This window comes from Caretta caretta, chromosome 24 (assembly GCF_965140235.1).
Source record: "Caretta caretta isolate rCarCar2 chromosome 24, rCarCar1.hap1, whole genome shotgun sequence".
Classification (NCBI taxonomy): Eukaryota; Metazoa; Chordata; order Testudines; family Cheloniidae; genus Caretta; species Caretta caretta.
This window is the reverse complement of record NC_134229.1, coordinates 17,153,565-17,171,501: the sequence shown is the minus strand read 5'-3', so window position 1 is coordinate 17,171,501 and position 17,937 is coordinate 17,153,565. Positions and strand designations below refer to the sequence as shown.

Genomic DNA, 17,937 nt, shown 5'->3' with positions numbered 1-17,937 from the left:
TGGCGGGCAGGGCTGGGGAGGGGGGAGTTGGCGGGGGGCAGGGGGCTGGCGGGCAGGGCTGGGGAGGGGGGAGTTGGCGGGGGGCAGGGGGCTGGCGGGCAGGGCTGGGGAGGGGGGAGCTGGCGGGGGGCAGGGGGCTGGCGGGCAGGGCTGGGGAGGGGGGAGCTGGCGGGGGGCAGGGGGCTGGCGGGCAGGGCTGGGGAGGGGGGAGCTGGCGGGGGGCAGGGGGCTGGCGGGCAGGGCTGGGGAGGGGGGAGTTGGCGGGGGGCAGGGGGCTGGCGGGCAGGGCTGGGGAGGGGGGAGCTGGCGGGGGGCAGGGGGCTGGCGGGCAGGGCTGGGGAGGGGGGAGCTGGCGGGGGGCAGGGGGCTGGCGGGCAGGGCTGGGGAGGGGGGAGTTGGAGGGGGCAGGGAGCTGGCAGGGCTGGGGGGGGCTGCCGGGCTGCCGGCTGCGATGATCGATCGCTGTCTGTGCCCGTCTTCCCCTGTCACCTTGTCGCGGGCTCTGAATGCAAAGTGACAGACCCCCCCTCCTGTCCCCCCCCCAGCCTGTCCGGCCCCATCCCCCAGCCACTTCGTCAGGCAGCTCCCCCCGCCCCCCACCGGTGCCCCTCAGTCCCAACCGGCAGCCCCCTTCTGCCCCAGCCCTGCCCCCCATCACACCCCGGGGCAGGGCGGGTCACGGGGGGGGCTCCTCTCCGGCTTCGGTTAGTTGCGTCCCTGCTGCAGCTCTGAGCCCGGCCCAGGGGTGTCTCACCCCACCCCCCGGACCCCCCTTCTACCCGGGGCAATAGCCGGTTCACCCCATGGGCCCAGCCCCCCGCCACTGGAGTCACGTCCCTGCTGAGCCTGGGGGACATGTGGCCGAGGGTCCGTATCGCCCTGGGGGAGCCGGGAAGGGAAAAGAGCCTCTGACCCCCGGTTCCCCGACCCACAGCCCCCCATGATCTCAGCCCCCCCCCCCCCCAGCCCTGCCGGTGCCTCCCACTCCTGGCCTGCAGCCCCCCGTGATCCCCGCACTGCTCCTCCCGCCCTGCCGGTGCCCCCCACTCCTGGCCCACAGCCCCCCGTGATCCAAGCCCTGGGCTCCCCTGTGGTTGTTACATGGTGTGGGGAGGGGGGGCAGTGAAGAGGAGGGGTTGAAATGAGACAAGCAGGAGGGGCTCTTGGCCTCTGACTCCGTGTCCCGGGGAGGCGGGAGAGGAGGATCCATCACCGAAATCCCCCTGACGGAGCCAGACAGGTGCTGGGCGATGGAACAAACAGCCCCGGGGCTGGGATCAGAACTCGGACGCCTGGGTTCTCTCCCCGGTTCTGGGAGGGGAGTGGGGTCTAGTGGTTAGAGGGCGGGGGGCTGGGAGCCCGGACTCCTGGGGTATCTGTATGTTCCTGCTGTTTAGTGGGGAGGATCTTTGGGGCTTTTAAAATCCCCCAGCGCCAGCTCTGCCCCACTAAGACCAGAGCGGCCTGCGCGTCGGGGGCCGAGTCCTGTGAGCGCCCCCTGCTGGGCTCAGCTGAATTCACTTCCAGGGGGGTTGAGCGACTGCGTTATAATCCCCTCTGTCCCCAAAGCGAACGACTGCTAGGGGGCGCTGTGCTGGGGGGGGGGGCTCCCCTGGCTGTCATGGCTGGCCCCGATGCCCCAGGGTGGCACTAGGGGGCGCTCCCAGAGGTCCTAGCATTTCCTCCAAGAGGCTGGGCTTGAACCCGTGGATCTGGGCCAAACCCCAGCTGGGGCGATTCCATTCAGCTTCCCTAAATCCTCAAACTGCGATTTTCATTCACTTCCCATCTGAAATCGCACGGAATTGTGAATTAACCAGCCGCTGTGTCCCCACCCCAGAGGTGGCTGCATGTCAGCACCAGGTGAACCAGCCCCGTGTGTTGTGATGTGCGGCTGTTACCCAGTTGCCCCACCCCAGAGGTGGCTCCATCTCAGCCCTGGGCAAGCCGCCCCCCTGCATTATCTTATCCATTCTCTCTTTCTGCCCTCAGGGCTGCTGGTGCAGAGCCTGGAGTATAACCAGCCAGCCGACAACTACACTGTGTGTCAAGGGGACAACGCCACGCTAAGGTGAGACCCTGCCAGAGCGGCCCCCACGCTGGGAGGGTGTGGCTGGGTGTCTCTGTCCCTGCTGACCCCTGCTGGAGGGGCCCCACCCCGCTCCCTGCAGCAGGGCCCCCCCCAATGCCACTCACCCCACGTCTCACCACATCCCTGCGTTGCTTGGTGTTTGCCAGCACCCTACAATAACAGGCGTGAGCCACATTAGGGCTCTGATGAGAGACCCGGTGGTGATCAATTGTGCTTGAGAGACCCTAACGATAACGGCCAAGAGACCCCACAGGGGCAAACCACACTGGGGAGACTCGACCGTAAGAGCTGAGCGCGGCAGTGTTGGGACGAGAGACCCGACGATAACAAAGCCGGGTGGTGGGTGGGTGTCCCCTTCTGGGCATCAGTAAGGGATGTGAAAAGTTGTGATCTATTGATCTATCCCCATCCACCCCCTCTGTCTATCTATCCCCCCATACACCTCCCACTATCTATCTATCCCCACACACCCCCTCTATCTATCTGTCTATCCCCCCATACTCCCCCCACTATCTATCTATCTGTCTATCTATCTACCTATCTATCTATCTATCTATCCCCATCTACCCCTTCTATCTATCTATCTATCTATCTATCTATCTATCTATCTATCTATCTATCTATCCCCCCATACACCCCTTCTATCTATCTATCCCCATCCACCCCCTCTATCTATCTATCTATCCATCCCCCCATACACCCCTTCTATCTATCTATCTATCTATCTATCTATCTATCTATCTATCTATCTATCCCCCCATACACCCCTTCTATCTATCTATCTATCTATCTATCTATCTATCTATCTATCTATCTATCTATCCCCCCATACACCCCTTCTATCTATCTATCTATCTATCTATCTATCTATCTATCTATCCCCCCATACACCCCTTCTATCTATCTATCTATCTATCTATCTATCTATCTATCTATCTATCCCCCCATACACCCCTTCTATCTATCTATCTATCTATCTATCTATCTATCTATCTATCCCCCCATACACCCCTTCTATCTATCTATCTATCTATCTATCTATCTATCTATCTATCTATCTATCTATCTATCTATCCCCCCATACACCCCTTCTATCTATCTATCTATCTATCTATCTATCTATCCATCCCCCCATACACCCCTTCTATCTATCTATCTCCATCCTCCCCCTCTATCTCTCTATCTCTCTCTCTAGCCCCACACCACCTTGTCTCTCTCTCTCCCCCGCTCCCTCCTGCAATGCACCAGCCAGCCTGAGTCATGCTCAGCCTGACCTAGATCCGGCTTCCCCCGCCCCGCGCCGCAGCCCTCCAGCGGCTCTGCCCGGGGGCGATGGGGCTGGGCTGACCTAGACACTGGGGGTAAGTGGGTTGGGGGCCGGCTGGGAGTGGGGCTGTGCGGTGGGTGCTGAAGGGAAAGGGGGAGCCCACACAGGCCCCCCGCAGGGCCCTCCTACCCCATATCTTCTTCTCAAAAGCCCTGCCCCCCTCTCCACCCCGCCAGGCTGGTTTCCAGGCCCCTAACATCGTCTATGACTTCCCCACCCCGACCGACACTGAGCCAGTCACAGGCAGGCTGGGTGCCTCACCCACCCAGCCGGGGGCGCTCCCAGACCCCCTCCCTCGCCTGCCCCGCACAGATCTTGGAACAAGACCCCCCACCCTGCCCCCTAGTGCCGCCTGGGGCATGGGGCCAGCCCTGCCTGCCAGGGGAGAGCCCCCACCCTGCTCCGCCGAGCGCTGATCCATCCGCGTCCTGCAGCTGCCGGATGCTGGTGCCTGGAGCTCCTGACACCTGGAATTATTCAGTGACTGTGGCATTAACAGAGAGAAAACAGCCCCCCCGATTCAATCTCACTCTGCTGATCGGGGGACTCACAGGCAGGAGTGAGCAGGAATGGCAGGGAGCTGCGGGTCGGGAGTGAGGGGCACTGGCAGAGCTGGGGGGGCAGGGCTGGGCTAGCAGGGGCTGCGGGTCGGGAGTGAGGGGCACCGGCAGAGCAGGCCCGGTTTTGGGACATGCCCACGTAGGGATTCAATTGACAGGCTGCTGTTTCTTTCCAAGCTTTGCTGATCCCTCTGTCCCAGGTCTGGGAGCTGATCATGTGTTTTCGGGGTGGGGGGCAGAGGGATAAAATGAGCTGTAGAAGCTCCGACATCTCGCCTTCCTTGGGTCTGGGGACACAACTGCTCGGGAGCTGGGAAGAGAACCCAGGAGTCCTGGCTCCCAGCTCCAATGACTCTTTCAAGGTTCTTTATCCAGCTGGTGCTGAGATGCAGCCACCTCTGGGGGGAGCTGGTTCACAGCCGCACCGTAGCAGAGCTGAGAGGCAAAGCTGGACACCGGCTCCTCCAGCCACTGCAGGGGAGGTTTCCAGGAGGTAGAATGGAAATGGCCTTTGGGCCAGGAACCAGGGTGCATGGGACAGCAGGAGGGCAAAGACTGGAGGGGGAAAGTGCTGGCCTGGGCGACCCCCCCAGCCCTGCCGGTGCCCGTCACTCCCGACCCGCAGCCCCCTGCCAGCCCAGCCCTGCCGGTGCCCCTCACTCCCGACCCGCAGCCCCCTGCCAGCCCAGCCCTGCCGGTGCCCCTCACTCCTGACCCGCAGCGCCCTGCCAACCCAGCCCTGGGCTCCCCGGCGCCCCTCACTCCCGACCCGCAGCCCCCTGCCAGCCCAGCCCTGCCGGTGCCCCTCACTCCCGACCCGCAGCCCCCTGCCAGCCCAGCCCTGCCGGTGCCCCTCACTCCCGACCCGCAGCCCCCTGCCAGCCCAGCCCCGGGCTCCCCGGCGCCCCTCACTCCCGACCCGCAGCCCCCTGCCAGCCCAGCCCCGGGTTCCCCGGCGCCCCTCACTCCCGACCCGCAGCCCCCTGCCAGCCCAGCCCCGGGCTCCCCGGCGCCCCTCACTCCCGACCCGCAGCCCCCTGCCAGCCCAGCCCCGGGCTCCCCAGCGCCCCTCACTCCCGACCCGCAGCCCCCTGCCAGCCCAGCCCTGGGCTCCCCGGTGCCCCTCACTCCTGACCCACAGACCCCTGCCAGCCCAGCCCCGGGCTCCCCGGCGCCCCTCACTCCCGACCCGCAGCCCCTGGTAGCCCAGCCCTGCCCCCCCCAGCCCTGCCAGTGCCCCTCACTCCCGACCTGCAGCCCCGTGCCAGCCCAGCCCTGCCTCCCCCAGCCCTGCCGGCGCCCCTCACTCCCGACCCGCAGCCCCCTGCCAGCCCAGCCCCGGGCTCCCCGGCGCCCCTCACTCCCGACCCGCAGCCCCCTGCCAGCCCAGCCCCGGGTTCCCCGGCGCCCCTCACTCCTGACCCGCAGCCCCCTGCCAGCCCAGCCCCGGGCTCCCCGGCGCCCCTCACTCCTGACCCGCAGCCCCCGCTGTCTCTGCCCCCAGCTGTTACATCGACGAGCAGGTGACCCGGGTGGCCTGGCTCAACCGCTCCAACATCCTGTTTGCGGGGAACGACAAGTGGTCCATCGACCCGCGGGTCCGGCTCCTCACCAACAGCCCGGCCGAGTTCAGCATCCTCGTGGCCCAGGTGGACGTGTGGGACGAGGGGCTGTACACCTGCTCCTTCCAGACCCAGGCCAGGCCCCACACGGCCCAGGTCTACCTCATCGTGCATGGTACGGGCCGGGGGAGGGCTGCGCCCGAGGGGGGGATGGGCAGGGACAGGGCGAGGAGGGTGAGGGCCCTGGGGGCTGGGCTGGTGGGATGAGGATGTGGGGCTGGGCTGGGGCAGAGAGGCGTAGGGGGCTGGGCAGCGACTGGGCGGGGGGCTGGGCCCGAGGGGGGACTGGCATGGGGGGGGTGAGGGGATGGGTAGTGACTGGGGTGGGGGGATGGGCAGAGATGGAGGAGCAGGGGGCAGAGCTGGGCAGTGACTGGGCCCGAGGAGGGGGATGGGATGGGATGGGGCAGAGAGGGGTGGGGGGCTGGGCAGTGGTGGGGGTGGGGTTATGGGGAGGCAGGGACAGGGGGAGGAGGGTGGGGGCCCTGGGGGTAGGGGAATGGGCTGGGATGGGGAGGGGGGATGGGCAGTGACTGGGGTGGGGGGATGGGCAGAGATGGAGGAGCAAAGACCAGTGGGGGCAGAGGACAGGGAGGGGGCTGGGTCATCATGCAGGGAGTGGGGGGGGAGTCAGTGCAGGCATGCATGGCTGAGAGGGGAGGGGGGATTGGGGGCTGGGGGAGGGGGCAGGTGCATGTGGTGGGGGATGGGAGCTGGGGGGCTGGGCCATGAGGAGGGGCTGCACAGAGATCTATGGCCAGTTCGGGGGGGCAGCGGGGGCAGGGCTGTCTCCTGCTGTAGGGCTTGTGCTGGACCCATGTGTGCGTCCATCCCTAGTGCCTGCGACCCCCCCGAATTTCCCCCCCCACGCCCTGCCCAGGGCCCTGTGACTTGGGGCTAAGTTTGCGATTTTAGCTCCCCCCGTGCCCTGCCCCAGAGGTGGCCGCATGTCAGGCCCGGGCCAGGGGGCCCTGGATACCCAGCCCCCCGTGCCCTGCCCCAGAGGTGGCCGCATGTCGGGCCCGGGCCGGGGGGCCCTGGATACCCAGCTCCAGAGCTGGCTGCATGTCAGGCTTGGGCCAGGGGGCCCTGGATACCCAGCCCCCCGTGCCGCGCCCCAGAGGTGGCTGCATGTCTGGCCCGGGCCGGGGGGCCCTGGATACCCAGCCCCCGTGCCGCGCCCCAGAGGTGGCCACATGTCAGGCCCGGGCCAGGGGGCCCTGGATACCCAGCCCCAGAGGTGGCCGCATGTCAGGCCCAGGCCAAGGGGCCCTGGATACCCAGCCCCCCATGCCGTGCCACAGAGGTGGCCGCATGTCAGGCCTGGGCCGGGGGGCCCTGGATACCCAGCCCCCCATGCCGCACCCCAGAGGTGGCCGCATGTCGGGCCCGGGGGCCCTGGATACCCAGCCCCAGAGCTGGCTGCATGTCAGGCTCGGGCCAGGGGGCCCTGGATACCCAGCCCCCCATGCCGCGCCCCAGAGGTGGCCGCATGTCAGGCCCGGGCCAGGGGGCCGGCACGGGGCACGTGATTGGAGCCAGGAACCGAGGAGATTTTGCCGTCTCAGCCGCCCCCCCCCCAGGTGTCCGCGGCGCCAGGAAGTGGGGACAATGGGCCCTGATTGGCTCTGGGGGGACAATTGCGGGGTCCCTGCTGCAGCTGTTCGCCGCTTTGCCCTGATTGGCTGCGGCCCTCGTCGTTCGGCCAATCAGCTCGCACAATGGGCCTTGTTAGCGGGGCTGGGGGAGACTCGCGTCAAGGGGTGGCTTTTTTTGGCTTTTCCACCAAATTGTCCCACGGGGGGGGGGGAGGGTGAGTCCAATGTTAACACCCCGTGCGCTGCCTGCCACTGAGATGCGGCCACCTCTGGGGTGGGGCGTGGGGAGTTTGTTATACGGGGACCCCTCACCCAGCCCTGGGATGCAGCCACCTCTGGGGTGGGGCGTGGGGAGTTTGTTATACGGGGACCCCTCACCCAGCCCTGGGATGCAGCCACCTCTGGGGTGGGGGCTGGTTATATGGGGACTCCTCGCCTGGCTCTGAGATGTGGCCACCTCTGAGGTGGGGCGTCTGGGTACCAACCCCACTCGGTCAACCCCTAGCACCAGGCATGGGGGGCTCAGAGGGGAGGGCGCCCCTCGGGGGACAGAGGCTGACGCTGCTCTCCGCCTCCCGCCCACAGTGCCAGCTCGGATCACGAACATCTCCTCGGCCGTGACGGTGAACGAAGGGAGCGACGTGAATTTGCTGTGCGTGGCCACGGGCAAACCGGAGCCCACCGTGACCTGGAGACAGCTGAGAGGTAAGAGGGAGCGGGCCGGGGAGGGGGCGATTTGCAGATGGGGGCGGAAGGCGAGAGTGGGAGGGAAGGAGGAGGAGGCAGGGAATGATTTGGGGAAGGGACAGTTGGGGGGTGGATCAAGGTAGGGGGATATTGAGGGGGATTTGCCGGGATATGGGGGGAGGGAGGTTGGTCGGGCTGAGGAAAAGGGGGATCTGGATAGAGTTGGGGGCTGGAGGGTCTGGAGCTGTCATGGAGGAATCAGACAGGAGCCTGACCTGCTGCCCCTCACTCCCGACCCACAGCCCCCTGGGCACCCCAACACCCTGCAGCTTGGCCGGTGCCCCTCACTCCCGACCCGCAGCCCCCTGGGCACCCCAACACCCTGCAGCTTGGCCAGTGCCCCTCACTCCCGACCCGCAGCCCCCTGGGCACCCCAACACCCTGCAGCTTGGCCAGTGCCCCTCACTCCCGACCCGCAGCCCCCTGGGCACCCCAACACCCTGCAGCTTGGCCAGTGCCCCTCACTCCCGACCCGCAGCCTCCTGCTGGCCCAGCCCTGGCAGGCGGTGGCCGTACCTCAGGAGGTGTTTGTAACTGTTGTGTTGTTGTGTGTCTTTTCTCTCGTGTGTAAGTCTGTGTTTGTGTCTGTCTCCCCCCTGCTCCACACCTCCTCCCCACACACAGACGGGTTCACCAGTGAAGGGGAATATCTGGAAATCACCGAGATCAACAGACAGCAGGCTGGGGAGTATGAGTGTGTCACGGCCAACGGAGTCTCTGTGGCCGACAGCAAGAGGGTCCTGATCACAGTCAACTGTGAGTCAACCTTTGGGCTTCCCACTCTAGGGGGCGCCGGCTCCCATCCAGCCTCAGGGCAGGGACTGGCTGGCTCAGTGGGGCAGGCAATGGAATATGGGGCCTTTCCCCTCTAGGGGGCGCCAACTCCTCTCCTTTTTTCCTTTGCTTTCTCCTCTCAGATCCTCCCACCATCAAGGACGTGAAGGACGCCTATCCCACCATGGGGAAGCCGGCACTACTGAGATGTGAGGCCATGGCCGTGCCACCTGCCGAATTTGAGTGGTTCAAGGATGACAAGCAGTGAGTGACCCTCCTAACCGGCCCCACCCACCCCTCCAGGAACGGGCCCCTTTGCCCTGCCCTGGAGTGACTGACGTCCAATCAGCGACCCTCTGACCTCTCATTGGCCATGCAGTGTCATGTGATCTGTGGTAGACTGGATGTCACATTTCCCCTCCCAGTGAGATCTGAGCTGTGACGGTCTCCTCCAGGACAGATTTAATCCCCTTTCCGGGGCTCTCTGTCGTTGCTGGGGGTTTGTGTTGGTTGTTGGATGATTGTTGCTACGCTGGGTGATGGATGGTTTGTGGAGTCGGTTGAAGGGTTGATCATTGGTGTTAATTTGTTGGGGCTGTTGATTTGTAGGGTTGGTCGTTGGGCTGGTTGACGGATGGTTTGTGTCGTTAGTCGGTTGTTGGCTGGTTGCTGGTTTGCGGGGCTCGTTGTTGAGTTAGTTAATTGATGGTGTCAGGCTGACTCCCCACTCTGGCACTTCGAGGGCAGGAAGTGGGGCCCGCAAGGGTTCTAAGCGTTAATACCGGCCACTCCGGGCTTGTATTGAACTCCCACGGTGCCAGCTTCTCTCGGACCTTGGCTTGGCAAAAAAGACGTGATCAGTGCAAAAAACTGGATTTTGGGCTTGGTCCCACTGGAAGCGATGCAGGGATGGGGGTGTCTCGTCGGCTGTGACCCGCTCGCCGCGGGTGCGCTAGAGGGCGGTTCGGGCTCCGGTTGAGCCTCTCGCGCCGGTTTAGCTGCGGCTGCAGGGGCGGCCTCTGTGGCCCCCTTTGGTGCTGGCTCCCCTGACTCGGGTGGGGTTGCAAGCATGGGCTCTGGTGCTGGCTGCTCCACCCGTTCCGATCCTTGGGCGGGTTCTGGCTGGGTCCCAGGAACCGGATCTACAACCGCTGTCATAGACTCTGGTCTGGGGTCTGGTTCCACCACCTCTGGCTGGGTCCCTGTAGGAGGCTCAGGAATGGGGTTAGGTGTGGAGGCCTGTTTAGCCTGGCTGCGGGTGACCATCCCCACCCGTTTTGTTACCCTCACATGGTTGGCTAAGTCTTCTCCCAGCAGCATGGGAATGGGATAATCGTCATAGACGGCAAAAGTCCATATCCCTGACCAGCCCTTGTACTGGACAGGCAACCTGGCTGTAGACAAGTTAAAAGAGTTGGCCTTAGAGGGTTGCACCATCACGTGGGCCTCTGGGTCAATGAATTTGGGATCCACCAGGGATTGGTGCATGCTGAGTGTCTCGCCTCGCAGTAATCTTCCTCCCACCCACACTCACAGTGTCCCTTTGCTCTGGAGGTGTTTGCAAGACATCTGGGCCTGAAGGCTCTTGATGAGACTCTGGGGTGATGAGTTGCAGTCGGCTGGTGCTCTTGGGGCAGTTGGCCTTCCCATGCCCCAGCTCATTACATTTAAAGCACCACCCAGCTGTCTGTGGGCTGGGACAAGGTGAGTGGTTGGAGAGTGGGGTGGTAGGGCGAGAGGGCAGCTGGGAACTCCCTGGCTGTGTGGAGGGCTCCTCCTCGCGAGGTGGGGCCTTGGGCTGACTTCGATGGTGGGGTGTCGTCTCGGGTTGCCCCTTGTGGTATCCCCGCCAACTGCTACTGGCCTTCTTCTTCTCCGCCACCTCCACCCATTTGGTTACAATCTGCCCCACCTCGATTACAGTTTTGGGCTTCCCATCTGGGGTGCACCTTTCTATTTCCTCAGGAACACGCTCTAAGAACTGCTCCATTTGCATTGGGAGAGACCGATCTTCCCGAGATTTAACACTTGCTCCTGATAGCCAGGCACCCCAATGTTTCACAGTGTGGTGGGCGTCTTGGGAAAATGCCACGTCTGGTTTCCACCTTAAGGCCCTGAACTGCCGACGGGCCTGCTCGGGTGTTAGCCCCATTCTGATTCTGGCCTTTTGTGTAAAAAGTTGGTACTCGTCCATGTGTTCTCTGGGCATTTCAGCTGCCACCTCTGCTGAGGGTCCACTGAGCTGCGGCCTCAGCTCCACCGTACACTGGTCTGGAGGGGCGTTGGACCCCGTTCGAAATTTTCTAAGGCCTCTGTATCATCGCCTGCCTCGTATGTGGGGGATTTCTTGGAATGGGGAGCGGGACCCGGAGAAGGACTGTACCTGGTGGACCCAGCTTAGCCCTTTCCAGCTCTAAGCGCTTCAGCTTTGACATCGCCTCCAAGGGCTTCGCTCCTCTTTTGTCCTCCGCTTCCAAGCACATCATCTGTCGAAAGAAATCCCTGTCTTCCGCAGTCAGAACTCGGTTCAGCTTAAAGGTTACAAGCAAATAAAAGCATCTGGGGTTTAGCACAGAGGAGTCCAGGAGCCAAAATAAAGAAATAAACCTGATCACGTCTCTTTAAACATTCCCTGTCCCAGTGATTCCTTCCAGGTATGGGAAATAATTTTTCAGACTTGGTTCACACCTCACGCAGCGTTCCTGCCTCTCGCAGGGCTGCTCCCTGTCCCTGCAGCTCAGAGAACAACAGACAAAGGGAAAGTTTCTTTCCCCATTTTAAAAAAAGTTCTCGCCTTCCCATTAGCTCTTTTGGCCAGGTGCCCACTTTCTTTCTTGACCTCGGGGACTTTTTAATCCTTTACAGGTAAAGCAAGTCGAGAACAGCTACCAAGAGGGATTTTACAGCTAACTGGCTGGGTGGGTGTCCATCAAAGGAGCTACCCACCCCCCTTCATTTATCACAGATGGTTTGTTGAGTTGGTTGTTGGTGTGCTGGGTTGGTTGTTGGGTTAGTGAATTGGTGGTTTGTTGAGTTGGTTGTTGGTGTGCTGGGTTGGTTGTTGGGTTAGTGAATTGGTGGTTTGTTGAGTTGGTTGTTGGTGCGTTGGGTTAGTGAATTGGTGGTTTGTTGAGTTCGTTGTTGGTGTGCTGGGTTGGTTGTTGGGTTAGTGAATTGGTGGTTTGTTGAGTTGGTGGTTGGTGTGTTGGGTTGGTTATTGGGTTAGTGAATTGGTGGTTTGTTGAGTTGGTTGTTGGTGTGTTGGGTTGGTTGTTGGGTTAGTGAATTGGTGGTTTGTTGAGTTGGTTGTTGGTGTGGTTATTGGGTTGATGGTTGGTGTGTTGGGTCGGTTGATTGTTGGTTTATTCAGATTGCTCGTTGGCAGGTGGGTTGATTGTTGGTTTGTAGGCTACAATTGTTGTTTGACACCTGAGTTTCTTGTCGATTGGTTAGTTGGCTCTTTGATATCAGGGTTCTTGGTGGTTGCAGGTTTAATGGTTGGTTGGTCTATTGGGTTGCTGGGGGCTTCCTGGTTTTGTTTGGCGCATCGGTTGTTGGCAGTTTGGGTTGGTTGCTGGGTCTATTGTTTGTTGATTGGTTAGGTTGGTTCTTGGGCTGATTGTTGGTGTGTTGGGTCAGTTGTTGGGATGGTTGTTTGGTGGGTTGTTACTTTATCAGGTCGGTTGTCAGTTGCCCCTCACTCCTGACCCACTTCCCCCTGCTAGCCCAGCCCTGCGTTCCCCCAGATCTGCTGGTGACCCTCATTCCCGACCCACAGCCCCTACTAACCCAGCCAGTTCTGTAGTTTGTCGTGTTTCATGCTGGTTTGCTGATAAACTCCCTACCAGGTGTGAAACTGTGAGATCTTGTAATGCTCCCCCATCTTTGCAGACTCTTTGGGGGCCTCGAGGGGCTGCAGATCCAGAACGAGCGCACACGCTCCATGCTGCTCATCGACAACGTCACCGCTCGGCATTATGGGAACTACAGCTGCCTGGCCTCCAACAAGCTGGGAGTCTCCAACGCAAGCCTGCGGCTGATACGTACGTCCCCCCGCCCCGTGCAACAGCTTGCCCCGCCCACTGCCCCACCCTCTGTCCTTCACCGCTGGCCCCGCCCACCATTCCCCTCAGAACCGCCCACTCTCCTTCACCACTGGCCCTGCCCACCGTTCCCAACAGCCCCGCCCATAATTCACAGCTGGCCCTGCCCCCTGTCTTTGAAGACTGGCCCAGCCACAAACCCCAAAGAGGTATAGTAACATTTAGATAGAATGTCCTGGCTCCAAGCACCCCTCTGCTCCAACCCATAGACCCCACTCCCCTCCCAGACCAGGGATAGAACCCAGGAGTCCTGGCTCCCAGCCCCCCCAGCAATCTAAACCAACCTTCTCTAAAATGCTGAAGGCCAGTGAGGTACTCTAAATGCTTCTGAAAATCACCCGTGGTGCCCCCAGTCCCTTGAAAGTCTAGTCCCTGGCTTTGAAATCCTCTTTCTTCTCTTGCCAGGACCCGGTTCTCTGGAAAACATAGCAGTGCCCGGGATGGAGTCCCCCTTGTTCCTGGGCTTGCTGTCGTCTGCCTTTGTGACTCTCTTGTTTAAGATCTAGTGTGTTCGGCGGACGCAGTGGAAGGAGAGGAGGCTCGGGCAGAGAGGGAGAGCGCGCGAGAGAGACCTTCTCCTTTCCGGGAGAGACGAAGAGAAAAAACAAAGAAACAAATCTTATCGAGAACCCCAGCACTGTGAGGGAAATGTGAAAAAAGAAAAAAAGAAAAACGACAAAAAAAATATGCATTTCTTTCTACGGCCATTTTCCGTCACTTTCCATCCCAGACACTTCCAGCCGGACTTGTTCTAAAGGGACAAACAAACTGACCTGCAAAGACACAGGGCTTTAAAGGGTTAACGGCCAGTGCTTCTGTGCCCCATGGGGGCCCCCGCAATAGGGCTTGTGGTGAGGGGTTGTTCCCCTTCTCTGGGAGAGTTTGGGGTTCTCAGCTGCCATGAAAGACGAGCTTCGGTGGCTTTCGCAAATGTGGGGGGCTGGGCCTTTCTGTAGCACATGGAGTTTTTGAGTGGGGAATTTCCCTAGTTTGGGGCTGAAAAATTCCTCAGCAAACAAAGTTTCTTGGGCTGAGAATGACCCTTGTTTACACAGGTTTTGGACTCTGAATTTCCTGATTTCATGAAGCTTTCCTGGCTGAGATTTTCCTTCGCTCACAAAGTTTTCCGAGCTGAGAATTCCTTTGGTTTACACAGGTCTGAGGCTGAAAATTTCCTTCCTTCACAAAGTTTTTTGGGGCTGAGAATTACCCTGGTTTGCACAGGTCTGAGGCTGAAAATACCCTTAATTCACAAAGGTTTTTGGGCTGAAAATATCCTTAATTCACAAAAAAAATTGGGCTGAGAATGAGCCTTGTTTACACAGGTTTGAGACTGTGAATTTCCCTAGTTCGCAACCTTTTGGGGGCTGAGAATGGCTCTGATTGACAAAGGTTTGAAGCTGGAAATGTCCTTAGTTCACAGAATTTTGTGGGCTGAGATTTATCCTAATTTACACTGGGTTTGGCTTGAGAGTTTCCTTAGTTCACAAAGGTTTTAGGGGCTCAGAATTTCCCTAGTTTATGCACGTTTCAGGCTTTCTTAGTTCACAGGGTTTTGTGGGCTGAAAATTACCCCAGTTCTGGGGTGCAGATTTATTTCGTTCACAAAGTTTTCTGGGGTAAGAATTTCCCTGGTTTACTGAGTTTTCAGGTGAGCCTTTCCTTTATCCAGTGAGTTTTTTGTGAATTTCCTTAGTGAACAAACCAAACCAAAATATACCCCCCTTTTAGCTGTCAGTTGCCTCACTTAATCCAGCGATTTGCCCCAGTGGGAATTTTTTCACCTAACAAATTCTTTGCCTGGTAATTTTCATCGTTCATGAAGTTTTGTGGCCTGCAAATTGCCTTCAGTCGGTGCCAGTTTTGCCTGGGAATTCCCCAGGATCACAAAGTTTTGGGGGCTGAGAATGTTCTTCATTTTTCAATCGTTTCCCCACCCCCTGGCTCGGAGAAGACAGAACTGGAAGCTGGCTGCTGCCTGGGGATTTGGATTCGGCACCTTGATTCTGCTACTTCTCTGCACTCTGGACACGAGGGGGCTCACATGCCCTGCTCAGATGTCCGGCTTCCCAGCTTTGGACGGAGGAAGGCTCATAGCTGAGCATTGGAACCGCCCGTCTCTTCGGCTGAGGAGCTCCCCTTCCCTCTCTCCGTGCATGGGGGCGCAGCTGGTCAGGTCCGAGACGTCTCATCTGCTGCTCTCCATCCCCACCGAGCCAGAGTGAGTCAACCGGGAGGGGACTGACTGGGGTGGGCTTCACAGGGGGGCGGCTCAGGCTTCAAGCAGTTGCCGGGGGGCGGGGAGTAGGGGGGGCAGGCTTCTCCTGGAGCCTGACAAACATTTGCAAAGTTGGTGTCGTTGTTCACAAAGTGGGGACCTGGCGGCAGGAGACCAGGAGACCCTACAATAACAAAGGGGCCCACTCAGTCCCTGCTGCTGCAATGACGCACCGGTTTGCCGATCCCCTCTGCTTGTGGGAGCTGTTAGAGTAACAGAATGGGAATGCAGGCCTGGCATTTATGAGAGACCCTGCAATAACATCCAGCATGTGTGCAGCCTTGTCCTGCCCAAGAGACCCTACAATAACAGCCAGCATGTTTACAGCCCTCCCCCTCCCCAAAGACCCTACAATAACCACTGGTATGCGTACAGCTCCACCCCTCCTGAGAGACCCTACAATAACAAACCAGCATGTATACAGCCCTACCTGTCCTGAGAGTATCAACTTTCCTGAGAGACCCTACAATAACAGATGGGTATTTATCACCTTAATGAAATTAAGTTAATGAACCCGACTAAGGAATTTCCTTCATCCTTTGTCACAAGGATTTGGGCTGGCTGGGAGGCATGACACACTGGTTTGTTATCGCAGGGTCTCCTTGGAGTGCTGGAGGTTGCTCGCTTGTCTTGTTATTATTTGGCCTCCTGGGAATGGCTGGGCTGTATAGACTTGGTATATTATTGTAGGGTCTCCTGAGAACGCCAGGAGTTGTGCAGGCTTGACGTATTATTGCAATGTCTTCTGGGAGGGCTGTGGGGCGGTGCAGGCTTGTCTTATTATTGTAGGGTCCTTTGGGATGGCTGGGGGTTGTGCAAATTAGGATTATTATTGTAGGGTCGCCAGGAAGTGCTCGGGACTGTGCTTGCTTGACTTATTATTGTAGGGTCTCCTGGGAGCCAGGGCCTATGCAGGCTTGGTTTGTTATTGTAGGGCCTCCTGGGAGAGGGGTGTGTGTGCATAAACCATGAGGGTGGAGCTCCTTCCAGGCATATTACCTGGTAAACGTCTCCTTTGCTGATCCTCTAAGGTCCTAGGACGATGGGTTATTCCATGGGCTCATCTAGATGTGTAAGCAGCTCACTCCATGCGACCCCAGATCAGACCCCTGGGCCCATCGAGGCCGGTATCCCGCCTCCCTCCCAGTGGATCAGCTCGGAGGGGTGGGCATGTCTCCCACAGGAAGCTGCCGTTTCAGAGAACGGAGCAAAAGACCCCGCAGTTCTGGGATCGCCGGGTGGGAATCGGATCCTCCATTTTTGCAGGACAATCCACAATTTTTGAAACTCCCGAAATGGAAGCAAACGAAATTTGAAACTTTCTGTGAAATGAAATTCTGGAAGGGGACGGGGTCATTTTGGGTCGATCACCTCGTTCTGATCCCATTTTGGTACATAAATATTTTTTAACTTTGTTTTTCCACACTATATTTTTGCTATATACTCCCCACTGTATTTTCCACTGCATGCAGCCGAGGAAGTGAGCTGCAGCTCACGAAAGCTTCTGCTCAAATAAATGTGCGAGCCTCGAAGGTGCCACAAGTCCTCCTGTTCTTTTTGCGGCTCCAGACTAACACGGCTGCTCCTCTGAAACCGTGCTACAAAAGCAAAAAATCTTTAAATGAAAAAAGAGAAAGTTCCACTTGAGAATTTCCATCTGCTCGGGGGGACACCCTGAAACCCCAGTGGGAGTTTTCCCCCTGCCGGATTTTTTCTCAGCACAGAACAGGAGTAAAACCGTCATCAGATCAGACACGTGGGGTGGGGCTGGGTTGACAAAGAGACTCTTGGTCACCTCGAGTGAGGTGTGAACAAATGTCCCCAGGTTTTTGGCCTGGGAGTTTCCTTCGTTTTGGGGGTTTTTTAAAACAATGGCAAATGTCTTTTGTTCCGAGTGTGTCTGTCCGAGTGCCGGGAGCTTGCCCGGGCGCCAGATTCAGCGACGTTCTTTTTTTTATTTTATTTGTTTTCATGGTACCAGCAAACATAGCTTTGCGTAACGAAGACGATTCGCTCAATAGCGGCCATTATTATGGATTAGGTCGGTGACAGTCATGCCCAGAACCCGCCATCATGGACCAAAGCCCCATCACACCAGGCACTGTACGAACGAGGGCCATTTATTGGGTGTGTTACGGTAACACCCAGGCCCTGCAGTCATGGCCTAGGACCCAAGGGTGCTATTTATTAGGTGTATTACGGTGTCAGCCAGAACCCCAGCTAGAGAGGGAAGGTGCGTGGGCCTCCGGACACCTGGGTCCTATTTCTGGCTCTGCCAAAGATTTCCTGGGCCACCTTGGGCAAGTCGCACCCTGCCTCAGTTTCTAGGCCCGGCACTGGGGGCGCTGTGCTGCAGGGAGTGGGGTGGGGGGCTCTCCCCCGGCAGACAGGGCTGGCCCCGATGTCCCAGTGTGGCACTAGGGGGCGCTGTGTTGCAGAGGGCAGGATACCGGGCTCGATTGTCAGGCCGCTCGCTGGGGCTGGGGGTGGCAGGAATCAACGGGCGGTGCTGACGCGCCAGCTGCTGCGTGCCCAGAAACCACGAGCCTCTCACTGCTCATGGGTCCTGTTAACCCCTTCCGCCCACAGAGCTGGGGGGCAGGCGGCAGGGCTGGGCTAGCAGGGGGCTGCGGGTCGGGAGTGAGGGGCACTGGCAGAGCTGGGGAGGGGGGAGCCCAGGCCTGGGATCGCTGGGGGCTGTAGGTCGGGAGTGAGGGGCACGGCAGAGCTGGGGAGGGGGGAGCCCAGGGCTGGGCTGGCAGGGGGCTGCGGGTCGGGAGTGAGGGGCACCGGCAGAGCTGGGGAGGGGGGAGCCCAGGCCTGGGATCCCTGGGGG

At 59.6% G+C, this 17,937-nt stretch overlaps 1 protein-coding gene across 1 annotated transcript in view; it reads left to right on the top strand.

Moving 5' to 3' along the window:
- IGLON5 (IgLON family member 5) overlaps positions 1–16,637 on the top strand; it is a 34,487-nt gene extending 17,850 nt beyond the window's left edge. Inside the window, exons 2-8 of the mRNA XM_048828018.2 lie at positions 1,993–2,071; positions 5,484–5,716; positions 7,785–7,904; positions 8,571–8,702; positions 8,864–8,984; positions 12,612–12,763; positions 13,229–16,637. Coding sequence (XP_048683975.1) covers positions 1,993–2,071; positions 5,484–5,716; positions 7,785–7,904; positions 8,571–8,702; positions 8,864–8,984; positions 12,612–12,763; positions 13,229–13,329 — 938 coding nt within the window. The 3' untranslated portion in view covers positions 13,330–16,637. The remainder of the gene's footprint in view (positions 1–1,992; positions 2,072–5,483; positions 5,717–7,784; positions 7,905–8,570; positions 8,703–8,863; positions 8,985–12,611; positions 12,764–13,228) is intronic.
- Positions 16,638–17,937: the final 1,300 nt, after the last annotated feature.